The sequence below is a fragment of the Eutrigla gurnardus genome (genome assembly GCF_963514095.1).
Source record: "Eutrigla gurnardus genome assembly, chromosome: 5".
Taxonomy (NCBI): Eukaryota; Metazoa; Chordata; class Actinopteri; order Perciformes; family Triglidae; genus Eutrigla; species Eutrigla gurnardus.
In genome coordinates this window covers 12,908,551-12,922,688 of record NC_139919.1, presented here as the reverse complement: position 1 = coordinate 12,922,688, position 14,138 = coordinate 12,908,551, and the positions used below count along the sequence as shown (strand labels likewise).

Below are 14,138 nucleotides of genomic sequence, written 5' to 3'. Positions count from 1 at the left end.
TTAAAGGTATTCTCACCTGCTGTAGGAAGTAGAAGTAGCGGTGAATTATGAAGCTATTGTACCTCAACTTGTAATTCAGACTTGTTGCAGCCTCAGGCAGGGCTCTCCACAAGTCCAGGCTTAAGACAAGTAAAGGGTATTGCCAGTCTTTGGCTTTGCATCGACCTGTATAGGCTTAGGCCAGTAGCCAGCATTGGGATTGCTTTTTGAACCTTATTCATAAACTCATTTCATATGCTTTTTTTTATTTATTTATTTCTCTATTTTTTTGTTAGCCTTTTATTCTTATCCTCCCATAATGTGATGTCTTTTCATGGCCCTATCCTAATTTGTTTCATGCATATAACGCAGTCATATTTGACTGTTTTATACTTCATACATGAACCCTTTCCTAAACTCAAATATAACAAGGTGATTTAAATAAAGCTCATGAAATTCATTTTAATGAAAAGCAACAAATGAACCATATAACAGAAAACAATGTTCTTATTTATCTTGTTTCATATAGCCTGCGTGGTCACAATATCTTTGTCTTATCAGAATGAATCGATATTGAATTTATGTAAAAAAAAAAAAGCAGCGCTAGAGCAACAACCTGGATAAATGAAATTCACTGGGTTATTAAATACGAGAAGACAATCATTTTTTTTTACCAAACTGAAACAACCTATGGACAAAGGGGTACCTGACGTGACGTGCTTTGACATACTGCAGATTGTGTATTTTCAAAGATTTTGATGAACTAAAGAGTTCTTTAGAAAAACATAGTGTTGATTAACACTGAGGGACTCCTGCTTATGACTAACTGTTGTATTGTCTTTGTCCTTGAACAGGAAAGTGACAGTTTGTGGTGGGACGCCTTCGCAACAGAGTTTTTTGAGGAGGACGCCACTCTTACACTCTCCTTCTGCCTCGAAGATGGACCAAAGAGATACAGTAAGAGTCCCTTAATCTTTCAAACCACCAATATTGCAATTATTACTTTTTTAAACCCTGATTAATTAAATCTATTTTGAGGGAATTCTGTTAGTTCAGTTTGAATCTGGTATTTTTTAAGGTGAGTTTCATTCTTTCACTTGCGCCCTTTTTTAATGTTTCAATCTCAATGGGAATCTTATTTTTTTCTCCACTTCTATTCAAGTCACCTGTCATCCAGTATTTCTTGTATTATGCGTATGTTTATTTGTTATAAGTTCTGGCACCCCATTTTCTAGAAAGGGTCTTGTATCATCAACCTCTTGGTAACATGCCCACGTCTATCACTTTTAGGTAGCTGGCGTCCCAATAAGACTCTGTCACAGAGCTTTAGTGTCTGAGAGGGACGAACCACCTTAATGTAGCGGTGCTAAATTTTAGAGAGCAATCCCTCATACTCAGATATCCCGGTCTGGGGTGTTAAGTCATTCCTCGATTTTGTGATGAAATGGGAAAAAACATGTTAGTCTGTATTTCCTCTTAATTTAAACCTGCTTTGCCAATTTCAATTTAAGTTATTGTTATACTACATTTCCCAAAATGCCTTTTAACATCCCTAAGAAAGGTGTGAGCCTCAAAATAGGCAAACATTTGCATGGTGCTCTAGTGTGTCTGTCAGTGACTGTCAATGAGAACAGTGTAACAATAGTTTTCTCACCATATGTGGTTGCCACTACTGGTAACCTCTTTCTGACAATTTCATCACAGGCCTCTGTTGTGGCTCCTGGTTTTTAAATAAAGATGTGAATGTAAACCACAGTCTTGACAATTGGCAAATTGTTGGGTATATCTGTATTGAAATGATTCACAAAACATTTTCTTTTGTGCACTTCATAAGGGTGCTGGTGCTTTAGGAAAGTGCATTGCCATCTTGGCACTTTTACCTAGAGTAGTGCAGTACAACCTGATACCATATCTGTGTTGTAAATGTTTTATTTTTTATAGAGTTGAGAAGTTGGAGGAGTCATGTCGGGTCTTCAAGGGTTTCAGATATAAAAGCTCTGTTCATTTTCTGCATAGAACATTTTAGACTGGTAGTGTGGGCACTAAAAGGCTTGGATCTCTCTTTGTTGCATCATAAGAACAAAAGCGTTACAATATATCGGGCTCTTTGACAAAAGGTCAGCTGTACAACACTGTATCCGTGAAAAACCTCAGGAGAGATTTCAGTGACTCCCAAGGAGCATTTTCAGTGACAGTGACAAACCAGGGATAATCCAATAATTAATTTTAAAATGCAGTGTTATACTAGGATAAAGATTTTTACTTCATGGATACATAATAAAAGATTCAACAGGATAAATCAATTCAGTTTTTAATTCTAGGTCATTCATTTGGCAAATATGCTGATTTCAACAAAAAAAAACTATTTGCAACAGCTGGTGTTGCACCTCTCACCGCTGTCTGAGGGTTATTGGTACTGTGTAGTATTTAGAGCCAACAACTATACGAAACGTGTTGGGCAGGCATAATTTTGCACCTTGATAGAACCGGGCCTGTCTCTTCCGCTCCCTCAGGGGACAGTCACGCAAGTGTCAGACTTGAAATCCACCTGAAAGTTGCATAAGTGCAAATATGCATACTGACCTGCCACATTTTCACATAGTCATAACATAGACTTGCCTGGCACAAAAAACAAGTTGCATTCTGGTAACGCAGTAATGCAATGTTACTCGCTATTGTATTCTCTAATGCAACTTGTTACTAGTGAATGTGATAATGTTGCAGTAATTACTTAATGAGAAAAGAAAAGATAAATAATTAAAACTGAACATATGAAAACACAAACCTATGGTATTATCCCGTTATCATTGATACTACCTTATTTCTATGTTAAAGAACATTGAGAATATCATTAAACAAATACTTTAAATTAACAGTGGGGGCAGATAATTTAGGAACCAGTGACCACTCTGCAACTTTATTCTCTTAGATAAGTTGTCGTGCTACAGGTTATTATTTGAGTATTATATTCATAAGACCTGATTGGGAAATCATGTCAGCTTTAAAAGAATAGTTTAACACTTTGGGGACATTTGCTTATTCACTCTCATGCTGAGAGTTAGATGGGAAGATGGGATTAGCCACTTTCATGTCTGTGAGTTAAGTATGAAGCCTGGGTCATGAGGTCATTAGCTTAGTTTGCATAAAGATTGGAAGTGGGGGGGAACAGCGAGCCGGCTCTGTGCAAAGTTAAAACACACCTCACGTCGACTCATATCCTCTTTGTTTAATACACTAAAAACAGTTCGTCAAGAAATCGTTACACTAACTGATACTATCGATGCTTAACTACTGAGCTCTAGAGATGTTGGTAGGAATTAGGACTGTACCCAAGGTTTAGGCTACACTAATCAGAATTTCCCCAATGCTCATTATGAAATGATTTTTAATCCATCACAATTAGGGGTGTGAATCTTTGGCTTAACGATACAGTAGTTGCCGATTCGATTCAAGGACGATTTTTTTTTTGTAACGATTCAATTCGATTCCATTCGATTCGATTCGATTCTGTAAACCACGATTCGATTCAGTAACTTGTAACCAAAATTCTTTATCCATTAAATAAACATGCAATAATGCAAGTGAGACTATCTGTATTCTTCTGAAAGGTGAAAAAATAACATATTTATTTTATAAAAATGTAGTCCTGCATAATATTTTATGCTGAATACAAAAATGTAATTAAACATTGCTCAGTTATGTTTAACAATATTCAATAGACTACATGCTGGCAGGGGAGAGAGTGTCTTAAACGTATTAAAACAATCATAATTAAGAATCACGATTCATCCAATTAAATGCATTTATATTGATTATTGGTGAATCCAAAACGATTCATTCTATTTATTTATTTTATCAGATCGATTAAGTTAAATCTAGGACTGACAATCGATTCATCGATTAATTGAATGAATCGTTACACCTCTAATCGAAATGCTATTAATATTTTTTATATAATCCATAGTTATTCTTTCAAAAACAGTTTGCTCTCCTGCTTGCCACACTCAAAGAGTGGCACTGACGAGTTATATTCATTAAAGAAGGTTGATTTAATTTGAATAAAACTAAGTCATTTAATATGATGGCAGACATTCAAAGCTTCTTTCGAAAAATATGATGTTTGGTACAAACTTGTAGGAATATTTGTTCACTTTAGAGAGAGCCTGGACACTTTCTCTTTTCTTTTCCATTTTTCCATTTTCGACTTGGCTCATAACTGCCAGGACTTCTGTGCGAAGCTGGCAACCTTGATGCAACTCCAAGGTAAACAACAGTGACTTCAATCCATGAAGTCACTGTTGTTTACCAAGAAAAAGTTCCAGCCCATAACTGGTAAAACCACATATTGTTGTTTTTACGTGTCAGTTTTGTTTAAACAAACAACATACAACATGTGAATTAGTTTGTTGAGGTGTTTTTTTTTAGTTTGGATTGGACCAAGCTTGTTAACTTTAGCTCAGCGTTTCCTCTAACTCTTGGAAATAAGCATTATAACACTATTGCTTTGAGGTTAGATTCCAGATAGGGAGATTTCTTCCTGTTCACTGTTTTATTTTTAAGCTTCAGAAAATGTTTTGAACGATTGAGTCTGTGTACTAGGACTGAAACTAGAAACACCAAGTCAGCAGCCACAGTATGTGGTCTTCAGTGGCGAACGACAGAGCAGACTGTATTGAGTTTGTGATATTGTCCCCTACATCTCATCTGCATAGGTTTGTGTTTTGATATCTGAAACATATTGAATATCACACAGCCATAGATAAGGAAGGGTGCTGTGAAATGAGCAGATGTGTGTAGTGTGTTTGTGTGTTTGTGTGTGTGATTCAACTCAGTCATGGAGGAGAAAGAGAGAGAGAGAGAGAGAGAGAGAGAGAGAGAGAGAGGGAGAGAGGGAGTGAGGGAGTGGAGGATTGTTGTGAGCCGGGCCCTGGTTTGCTTTTCAAATGTAAAAATAAAAATCCCCAGTGGTGGAGAGACAGTAAACCTGTTCCCCCGGGAACGGGAGGCTTAACCCCATGGCAATGATGACTCACCGTCAGTTGCAAGCCTTCCTCGATTCAGATTCAGGTGCACTAACTTACACACTCACAGACACATCATCCATGAAAAATCACTGAAAGTGATGATTATGTCTGATATTGTCATATATATATATATATATATATATATATATATATATTAATATTGAGCCAAACACCAAACTGGACCAATATCCCATACAGCGACAGGTGTCGCACTTGACTCTCCAGCAGTGCAGAGCACGGAGAGCGGATGAATCAGAGCGTAGCGACTCAGCGTAGCAACTCCAGTCCAGTTGTTGGCGGTATTTCACCTTGAAGCTGGTTAGCCAACCGATAATAAACATCAAATAATAATACGAAACAGTGGAGTGGCACCACAATACGCGTCGCCTCACCACAATTACGGCTCAGCGCTTTCGTTGGTTTCCAATCCGAAATGTATTCCTATATGCACACCTATTTAGTTTAAATTGAGACTAACTCTACCATGTCTCATCTCGTCATCTCCTTCATGTTGGCAGTAAATTGCGTGCAGCCTGTCAGACGCTAGTGGCTCCTTTTTGTGTATTTTCAAATAAAGACACATATACACATAATATAAAATGTATCACGTTGTTCTTATCACTCATTAGTAATGCAAAACAAGTTGGATGTAGCATTGTCGTAGAGAGTTAATTGGAGAAAATGTGTCATGATGTCAAATGCAAATTCAACCACTTTGCATAACGTCAAACTGGTTTAAGGTCGTCCGGACTAGCAAAACAGGAAGTCATCCCATTCTAGATAGCGTGGACACAGAATCATCCAGATTTCACTGCTGAACAAATATACAACACACATAATATTTATTACACCTGTACATAATTTTATTTAGTTTATAGATATCAAATCATGATTGAAAACCACTTTGGTTTACTGAATTTATTGTACTTTAAGTTACTCCAGGCTAAATTGCTTGGCAACTGCACTTAATTGGGTCCACAATCCATCCGCCAAGTGTGAAGTTCATCTGAGAATCTCAGCAGAGCAGCGCTCTGATCCACAGACACGGGACGAGCCTACTGTGTGCGCTAGGGGGGCTATAAGTCCATAAAAGCCCACCACGCGTCACTAGCGCTGTTTACACTGGAACTTTGACAGGCGTCGTGGCCATCATGAAATTCCCACCCTGTGTCAGGCGCAGAAAAAACAGTCTCGGGTAAAAAAAATATATAAATATGTGATCGGCTTTTCTGATTGGCACTTTGACCGATCACCGATCAACCTGTTTAGGGTCCATATCGGAGCATCCCAAATGTTACAACATGCCTATTTGTATGCAGCTTACTCTACTCTTATCTAATAGATCATTCAGGGCTGTAACAAAATTTATTTTCTCAATTGTTCAGTTGAACATTTGATCCAGAAAAAAAATATTCACATCACATTTTCCCAAATCTCAAGCTCATGTCTTGATGTGGCTTTTTGTTGTTGTTGTTACCCAGTCCAAAATCCAAAGATATACAGTTTACTCCCATCAAAGATTGTTTTTTTTTAAATATTGACTATAGAATGTGAACGCGGTGGTGACAAAATGCACTCATAGAAATGATGTATGTAAATGTCAATATGCTGGGTCAGAATTTGTTTTTATGAGAGTTGATGCCGAGCGGAGGACAGTTGAAGAACTGTACCTTTTCTCCATGAAGCTTTTTCCCTCACCTTTTCACCTTTTCTTACACAGAATTGTTCTTGTGGCACAGAAATGTTTGTTCTGTGTTATCAGGCGGCTTTGGACTCCTGCATCCTTTGTTTTATTTTACTGTTGGCAATCCAGAAATGTAAGCTCACTCTTTATTAGTCACTCTGTACAAGAGCATTAGCTAAATGCTACATGTGTGGGTGTGGGGAGGTATGCTGCAGTATGGATTCTGTATGTGAATCCTAAGGTTAAAGTGCCATAGTTTAAACAGGTTTGTGCCTAATTAAGGCTGATCTGAATGCTTTGAAGCTTCGAATCTCTGACCGTTGCCATGGTAATCGATGAGGACATGTGTTTAAAAATGTATTTTTATGTATTACCACAAAAATCCTAGATAGCCAATGAAATAAGGAATAGTAATACAGTCATTAAGCATCAGCATAATTAGTTATTTTCAGATGGATAGTGCAGTTTATTGTCTTTTGGTGTGTGTGTTTTTGTGGTGCTGTCCCTGGTACTGAAACACAGCGTAGGAGATCGATAGACAGTCTTAACAAAGGCAAGTCTTATGTTGGCATAAGCTACAGTCTATTTATTCAATGATTTTTTTATAGACCTAGCAGATCATTTTTTGTTCCAATTTTAAATAAAATTCTTAAAGTCCAATTTTTAATGTCATCTCTCATTAGACAATATTAGCAATGTCATTCACAATTTAATGACTGCAAGTTTGAGGAAAGTATGACAGCTTGTGTTGTCGTCCTTGTCGTCCCCTTCCAATGCCGTGCTAATGCACTTACTTGGAAATGAAATTCACAGGGAGAAAAAAATATATCATGCTTGACTTTGTGTAGTACGCCTGACTGAAAGGGAGCTGGACAGAGGGCTCTGCGCTGCTGGGCTCGCAACCAGATGGTCCATGCGTGAAGACACAATGGCAGCGTGGTTTTCACTCCAATAAAACCTGCCAGGAGAGAAATATATATATATCCGTGTATCAGACTGAGATCTTACTGACTGACTGACTGAGTGAAGGGTGACTGACGCTCATAAAGATAAGGAGGTTCTTCTTTGACACTTTCCCTCTTTCTGTCTTCCTCTGTGTGTGTGTGTGCGTGGAAGCGTGTAAACGCGTGCGTTATGTGCGAGAGAGATGGTCGCATTGGCCTGCAGTCACCCAGCCTGCACCTTTTGCTGACGCAATTCCTGGAACGCATGTAGTGCAGCAGCACCCCCCTGTTAAAGCTTCCAATATCCTGTAATATTCCTCACTGAAGCATTGAATCCCCAGAAATGTTTTTTTAGGACAGCCCCATGGTTAATATTCTATAATAAGCTTATTTTAGATCTACAGTGTCACACAATATTTGCCGTGGTATTTTAAAACTGGAGAGAGAATATTTTTATGTTTAAATATCAAACCTACACAGCTAATGAAAAGGGCAAGTTCATATTTGTGGTTTATCATACAGCTACAGCATGCGAAGAAGGGTATTTTGATTGAAATAATGCATGGAGGTATATGCATAAGAACTCCAATCCTTGTGAAACTGAATTATATTTTTTGAGTCATACAGTATCTTATATGATAATTAGAAGGAAATAATCATTTCACTCCAGCCTGAGGTGCTCTAATTTCATAATGTTCGGCGGAGGAAAAATAAGAAAAGGCAATTTACCTAATCTGTTTTTTTTTATTGCATGGACCTGTGTTGGGTGTTTTATAACTCTTCTCCAGCTGGTGTTTGCAGCCTCTCAGAGGAAATAGATCATATTGGAAATTACTTTGTGTTAATTGTAGAGAACGGACATTTAATGCATTCGTGTTCTCCGTGAGCCTCCAATTCTGTACGCTGGAATCAGTTTTGATCCTTAACGAGAGCTGATGCTGATAGACAGAAAGCTCATTGGCAACTTTGTCAGTTTTGATAATTAACGCATCATTTGAGTAATTAATCAAGCAAAATGCCACATATTTGTCTGCTTTTCAAAATGTTAGGATTTGCTGCTTTTCTGTCCTATGAGCTTGTAAATTTAATATATTGGCTTTTGGACTGGAATGGAGGATGATTTAAGTAATTTGAAGATTTCACCTCATTCCCAGAAATATTTGAATGGGTATTTTTCCCAGAATTTTTCAGACAGAACAACATACACAAATTACACGAACAACATAAACACTGGAGAAATCTTAACACTTGTCTTTGGTAGTTGCCGTGGTCTTCCACTGCTCATAAACCAAAGCTGTTTGTCGTCTTCACCACTACAGTTCACTTTTCCTAGTGATTGTGTGATTTAAACCAGCAACCTTATGGGCTCAAGCCTGTCTCTTAAACTCCCATTAGTACTACTTTTGCTTCAAACCATGATAAATCCACCTCATTGTGGCTTTAGACTGTATCTCATGTAGTGCTGAAACAATAAGAAGATAAAACAATTCATTTTCAACAGAAAATCAGTCATGGACTGGAGAACTGATTGTTTTAACTCGGGTAACAAGCAAACATGCTCATCATTCACTGATTCTGTGTTCTCAAACAGAAGGATTTTGCCTAAAAAAATCTCTGTTTTTTTAACTGATGGTCAACTTTCACTGTTTTCTGACATGGAAAAAATTTAAACGGATTAATTGACTGTCAAAACGATAATTAGTCGCTACCTTAATCTCAACTGCAGGGTATTTTTCATTGGCTGCTGTGGCGGTTATCACCAAATTGAATAGTGTTTTTCTGTTCTACCAGCCAACGAGAGACAAAAATAGAAAACCTTCAGATGCCAGCTTGGTGAAATAGCAGATATTTGACAGTCTTAAGAGCCAGAGCATGTGGCTGCTGTCTGAATAATTCCCCACCCTGTGTCACTAATAAAAAGCAAACTTCACCAGATCATCTGTTGTGTCTAATTATAATCTACATGTATCAGTAACAATAACCGTGTCAGAGGACGGCATAAGCAGCTTATCCAAACAGATTGCATTATTTCTTGCCTCGCCTTGTTCTTGCAAAGATTCAAAGAGCACTAAATGTGAGCAGTGAGAATTTTTAGTCTCCAGCATGTCATAATATTTTATAGCGTCTTTGGAAATAAAACTTATTAAAGCCTCGTATTGCTATGACAGTATATTGCTTTGATAAAAGTTAATATTTTTAATGTGTGAACTGTGTTTCATCTTCGGTGGGAGAGTGTTTTGGTGCATATTTGTGTACCCCCATATGTGTGTAAAACAATTCTCCTTCTGTGCAGGCCAATTATTGTATTCTAACTGAATATTCAGAAACTCTATCTAATTATACCCCCAATTGCCATGGCCTTAACATTCGCCCCGGTACCTTGTCTGGCTCTGCAATCTATGAGGCATCTGATGAAAGCTGCTCTCCATGATGCAATCAAAGAGCAAGGCTCATTTTAGAAGTAGCTAGTTCAAACAAGTAGGAGAGAAAACTCGGCATGTTTAGTAGGCTGATTCTGGGCAAACTGCAAAAGTGATTCTCAACAAATTTACAATTAATCTGGTTATCCTTGCATTGCAGCTCGCAATTATTGCAGCTCGCAATAATTGCAGCTCGCAAATAATTGCAGCGATAAAAATGACCACAGCTAATAATCTTTAAGCAAGCATGAGGACATAATGAGGAGGGAGAAAACACGGGGAAACAGCTTTAATACGTGTGAAGATATGAACCAAACTCCCTCTGCCGTGAGGTAAGCTTAACAAGGGACTCACTTGATGCGATGAACTTAAACCGGGATGTTTTTTATTCAATAAACACATTTTACATACTTTCTTAGTCCAGTGTTGCATATATACCACCAACATTGTAATTAGCAGTTTTAGCAAGTCATAGTTTCGTCTGATACAATCTGAAAACATCCTTCTTAGTGCATACAGTAAAACATTACTTCTTTACAGATTTTAGTCCAATGAAACACCCTCATTTTATCCTTTGCTTCAGTCCTACCAAAAGACATAATGTGCTGTTAAATATCAGGAGTATAGACTGCGGTAAAACAGAATTGACGCAATACATATGCCATGAAAGAGGAAAATGTGCACTAAAAGTAGCTAAAAAGCTGCATAGAGCTGCAGGTTTGCATGTGGTTGCGTCAGTAAAAATGACCCCTATCACATCACGTGTGGTCATTTGACTTCCTATTAATGAAGACATGATTAAAAGTCCCCAGTTCTGAAATAAGATACACCATATATCCCTCATATATCCGTGTCTTCAACACTTAAGCTCATTCCTACAGGCGTCGTAATGTTATTGATGTCCACAGTGTCCTTTGTATATTATTTTATAATGATGTTAGTCTGAGTCAAGACCCATACATATCTTAATGATATTACCAGCCATTCCAGCCCTGCATTAAACCGAGTATGCCTTGGCCCTGACCATAATCTCAATGATGTTTACATACAGATTTAATACAATATTTGTGTGAAAGAACCTGAATGGGGGTCTGAGATGGAAGGATAAGTCTAGTGCGGTGATCTGACTCCCTTTCTGTTGAATAAAAGATTGACAGCGGAGGGCTGGGAAGGGCTTGTTGGAGGGAGGCTGTGTTATTGAATTGGGTTGTGGAATGAAGAGAAGGAGAGGTGGAGTCCCAAATGAAGGTATGGGAGTGGTGCTGTGTCGGGCCTGCCTGTCTGTCCGTGTGTGTGTGTGTGTGTGTGTGTGTGTGTGTGTGTGTGTGTGTGTGTGTGCTTGTGTGTGTGTGCTTGTGTGTTCGTTCATTCGTGTATCTGTGCCTCCATATCTGTATCTTATTGTGAGTCTGCGTTCTCTGTTGGCAAATGTTTGTGTGTGAATGCGCATGTGTTAGTGTGTGCGTGTGTGTGTGTGTGTGTGTGTGTGTGTGTGTGTGTGTGTGTGTGTGTGTGTGTGTGTGTGCGTGTGTGCGTGTCGTGAGAGTTAAAGGGGGGCTGGCTGTGTGTGTGTGTGTGTGTGTGTGTGTGTGTGTGTGTGTGCGTGTCGTTGTGAGAGTTAAAGGGGGGCTGGCTGTGTGTGTGTGTGTGTGTGTGTGTGTGTGTGTGTGTGTGTGTGTGTGTGTGTGTGTGTGTGTGTGTGTGTGTGTGTGTGTGTGTGTGTGTGCGTGTCGTTGTGAGAGTTAAAGGGGGATGATTCTGTGGAGGGAGTTGTTTTGAAAAGAGGAAGGGGGGCTGGTGGTGTGCGAGGCTGCTTTACAGAGAGATGGATAGGATGGATTGAAGGTGTGGAGCGGTGATTGGCAGGCAGGATGATGCAGCCCTGGCTCAGCTGCAGCTCTGAGATGTAGGCTGCTGCTGATTGACAGTCGGGCCGAGCCTGGGAACCACAGCGCTGGATCGGCCACAAAGAGAGCAGAAATGATAGATTTAAACAAGAAATGTGTAGCCACAACATTTTGCTGCATGTTCTGTTCCTGGACAGTTCTACATTGCCATTTATCTTAAACTACGCTTGTGTGTTTTTTTTTTTAGGATATTTCTGACACTTGACAATGTGCTAATCAAGCTTCTATGCGTTAAACTGTTTTTTTGCAAAGGGAGAACGAGGAAGAGAAAAATACAGAGTAGGAAAAACGACAGAAAACCCTTCAGAGAAACAAAGAGTCACAAGGAAAGCACAGGGAGTTTGTAGAAATCTATTAAATGTAGGGGAGCAGGCAAATTATGTGTTATCTAACAAATATCTACTTTCATTCTTCATGATATTCCTAAGGACTGCAACTAATGTGTTATTTTCTTTATTTCTTAATATTTTTAAGATTATATTAGATTATTTTTGTTGATATAATCCGTGAAATATTTGTCATTTGCCATTTTGGCATTTTTCTTGAGAAATGACTTACAAGAAATTATAAAAATGTTTATTATTTTATGTCAGTCATGTCATCAAATAATCAAAACACTTTTGCGGCACTATTTCATTCTTTGGTAGATTATTTGTCTACCAAGTTTAGATTCTCAATGTGTGTTTTAAAATAAGGTGATTAGAGATGCTGATTGGTGAGGTTGTGTGAGGTGTTTCATAATATTGTCCCCAAGCTGTTTTTGAAATAACTGAATTACTTGTTCCCATTGCTTGGTGAACAAGGTTGTGTGTCTCTAAGGCAACGTTATGCAACTTTGTGCTTTGACTTGGGATCCAGGCTGTTTCTGAACGGGCACAGAGCTGTTAATACCAGTTTTGTGAAGCTCACAGCACTCAGGTTTTGATGAGGCTGTGTGAGAAGTCTGAGGTTTAATTCTCTGGTAACACAAAGGACTGGTCTGTCTCTGTCAGTAGGTCTTGACCTAGAGGTCCACAGGGCTTGGGTTTTCTAAACCACTGTCTGTCCGCTCCTGTGGGATTTGATTTACTGTTACTGATGATCCACTATCCTACTGCTATCTGAACATGTATATGAGATTAGTCCTCATAGATGTATTAAACAACTATTTAATAGGCCACCTTTTAAAGACACAAACAAAAAAGTATTCTGAGTAGCTGCAAAAAAAATCAGCATGTTGCTGATTTGAGTGAGTGATGATTTTTATAATGAAAGTTCAGTATTGATTTTTAAAGAAAATGTACAGTGAGCAACTACGGCACATCTAGAATGCAAGGGAAAATAAACTTCTATTAATTTGCTGTCATCCTATTAATAATGTCAATGATGGTCCAAGTCTGGATGGATTTACAGGATACTATAAATAAATATAAACCAGATCCACAATACAGCACATATTTAATTTGGTTACATGAATAGTCACATAATCAGATTTTTAGAACTTCACATCTACAACAGTATAGCTCACTAATTACTGAAAAATCATAACTGTAACCGCCCACAGAAGCTAAAGTAAAGGCTAATAAACCAGCCAACTTTAAGACAGGACTAAACAATAAATATTGAGGCAAGTAAAAAGCTACATCGGGGTAGTAAATCCAGCAAAATAGGAATTTAACTGATGATGGAAGTAGCTAAAGATTGAGCCATCTCATCTTTCTTCTCATCTTTGCTGAGAGTTGTGCATGCGCAGTCCCGATTGGGCATGGACGAGAATTTGACAACGACAAGTGTACGAGCTGAAGTACAAGCAATCATTTCACTTATCCTGGAAACAGGAGTTTTGTTGGGTGGTGTTAAAGAATATGAAACTCCAACTATGTAATGCACAGTTTGCCAGCAAGTTTGAGAGCAAGGGGGATAAAATGGGGTTGTTTTTCAAAGGCACGTCAAGTTGGCGGAAACCGTCTCCCAGGGTCTTGACGTATGAAACATAATCAAGAGGCAAGTCAGTTTTTGCACAACTGATTACCACAACTTATCATATTTCAAAAAACATGCATCCGTTCACTTCGTAATGCAGTGCGATTGTCCTTGCTCCTATTATTTTGCTTGAATAAAGATTACACATCAATTAACGTCTTTAGGACTCTGATGGAGATGCAGTAACCTCTCATTACATCATCATTGTTACAGGAGAC

At 38.4% G+C, this 14,138-nt stretch overlaps 1 protein-coding gene across 7 annotated transcripts in view; it reads left to right on the top strand.

Annotated features, from left to right (window-relative positions):
• ldb2a (LIM domain binding 2a) overlaps window positions 1-14,138 on the top strand; it is an 88,251-nt gene that overhangs the window by 24,566 nt on the left and 49,547 nt on the right. For all 7 annotated transcript variants that reach the window (XM_084009740.1, XM_084009738.1, XM_084009737.1 and 4 more), the window contains exon 2: window positions 834-936. In XM_084009740.1, coding sequence (XP_083865866.1) covers window positions 834-936 — 103 coding nt within the window. The remainder of the gene's footprint in view (window positions 1-833; window positions 937-14,138) is intronic.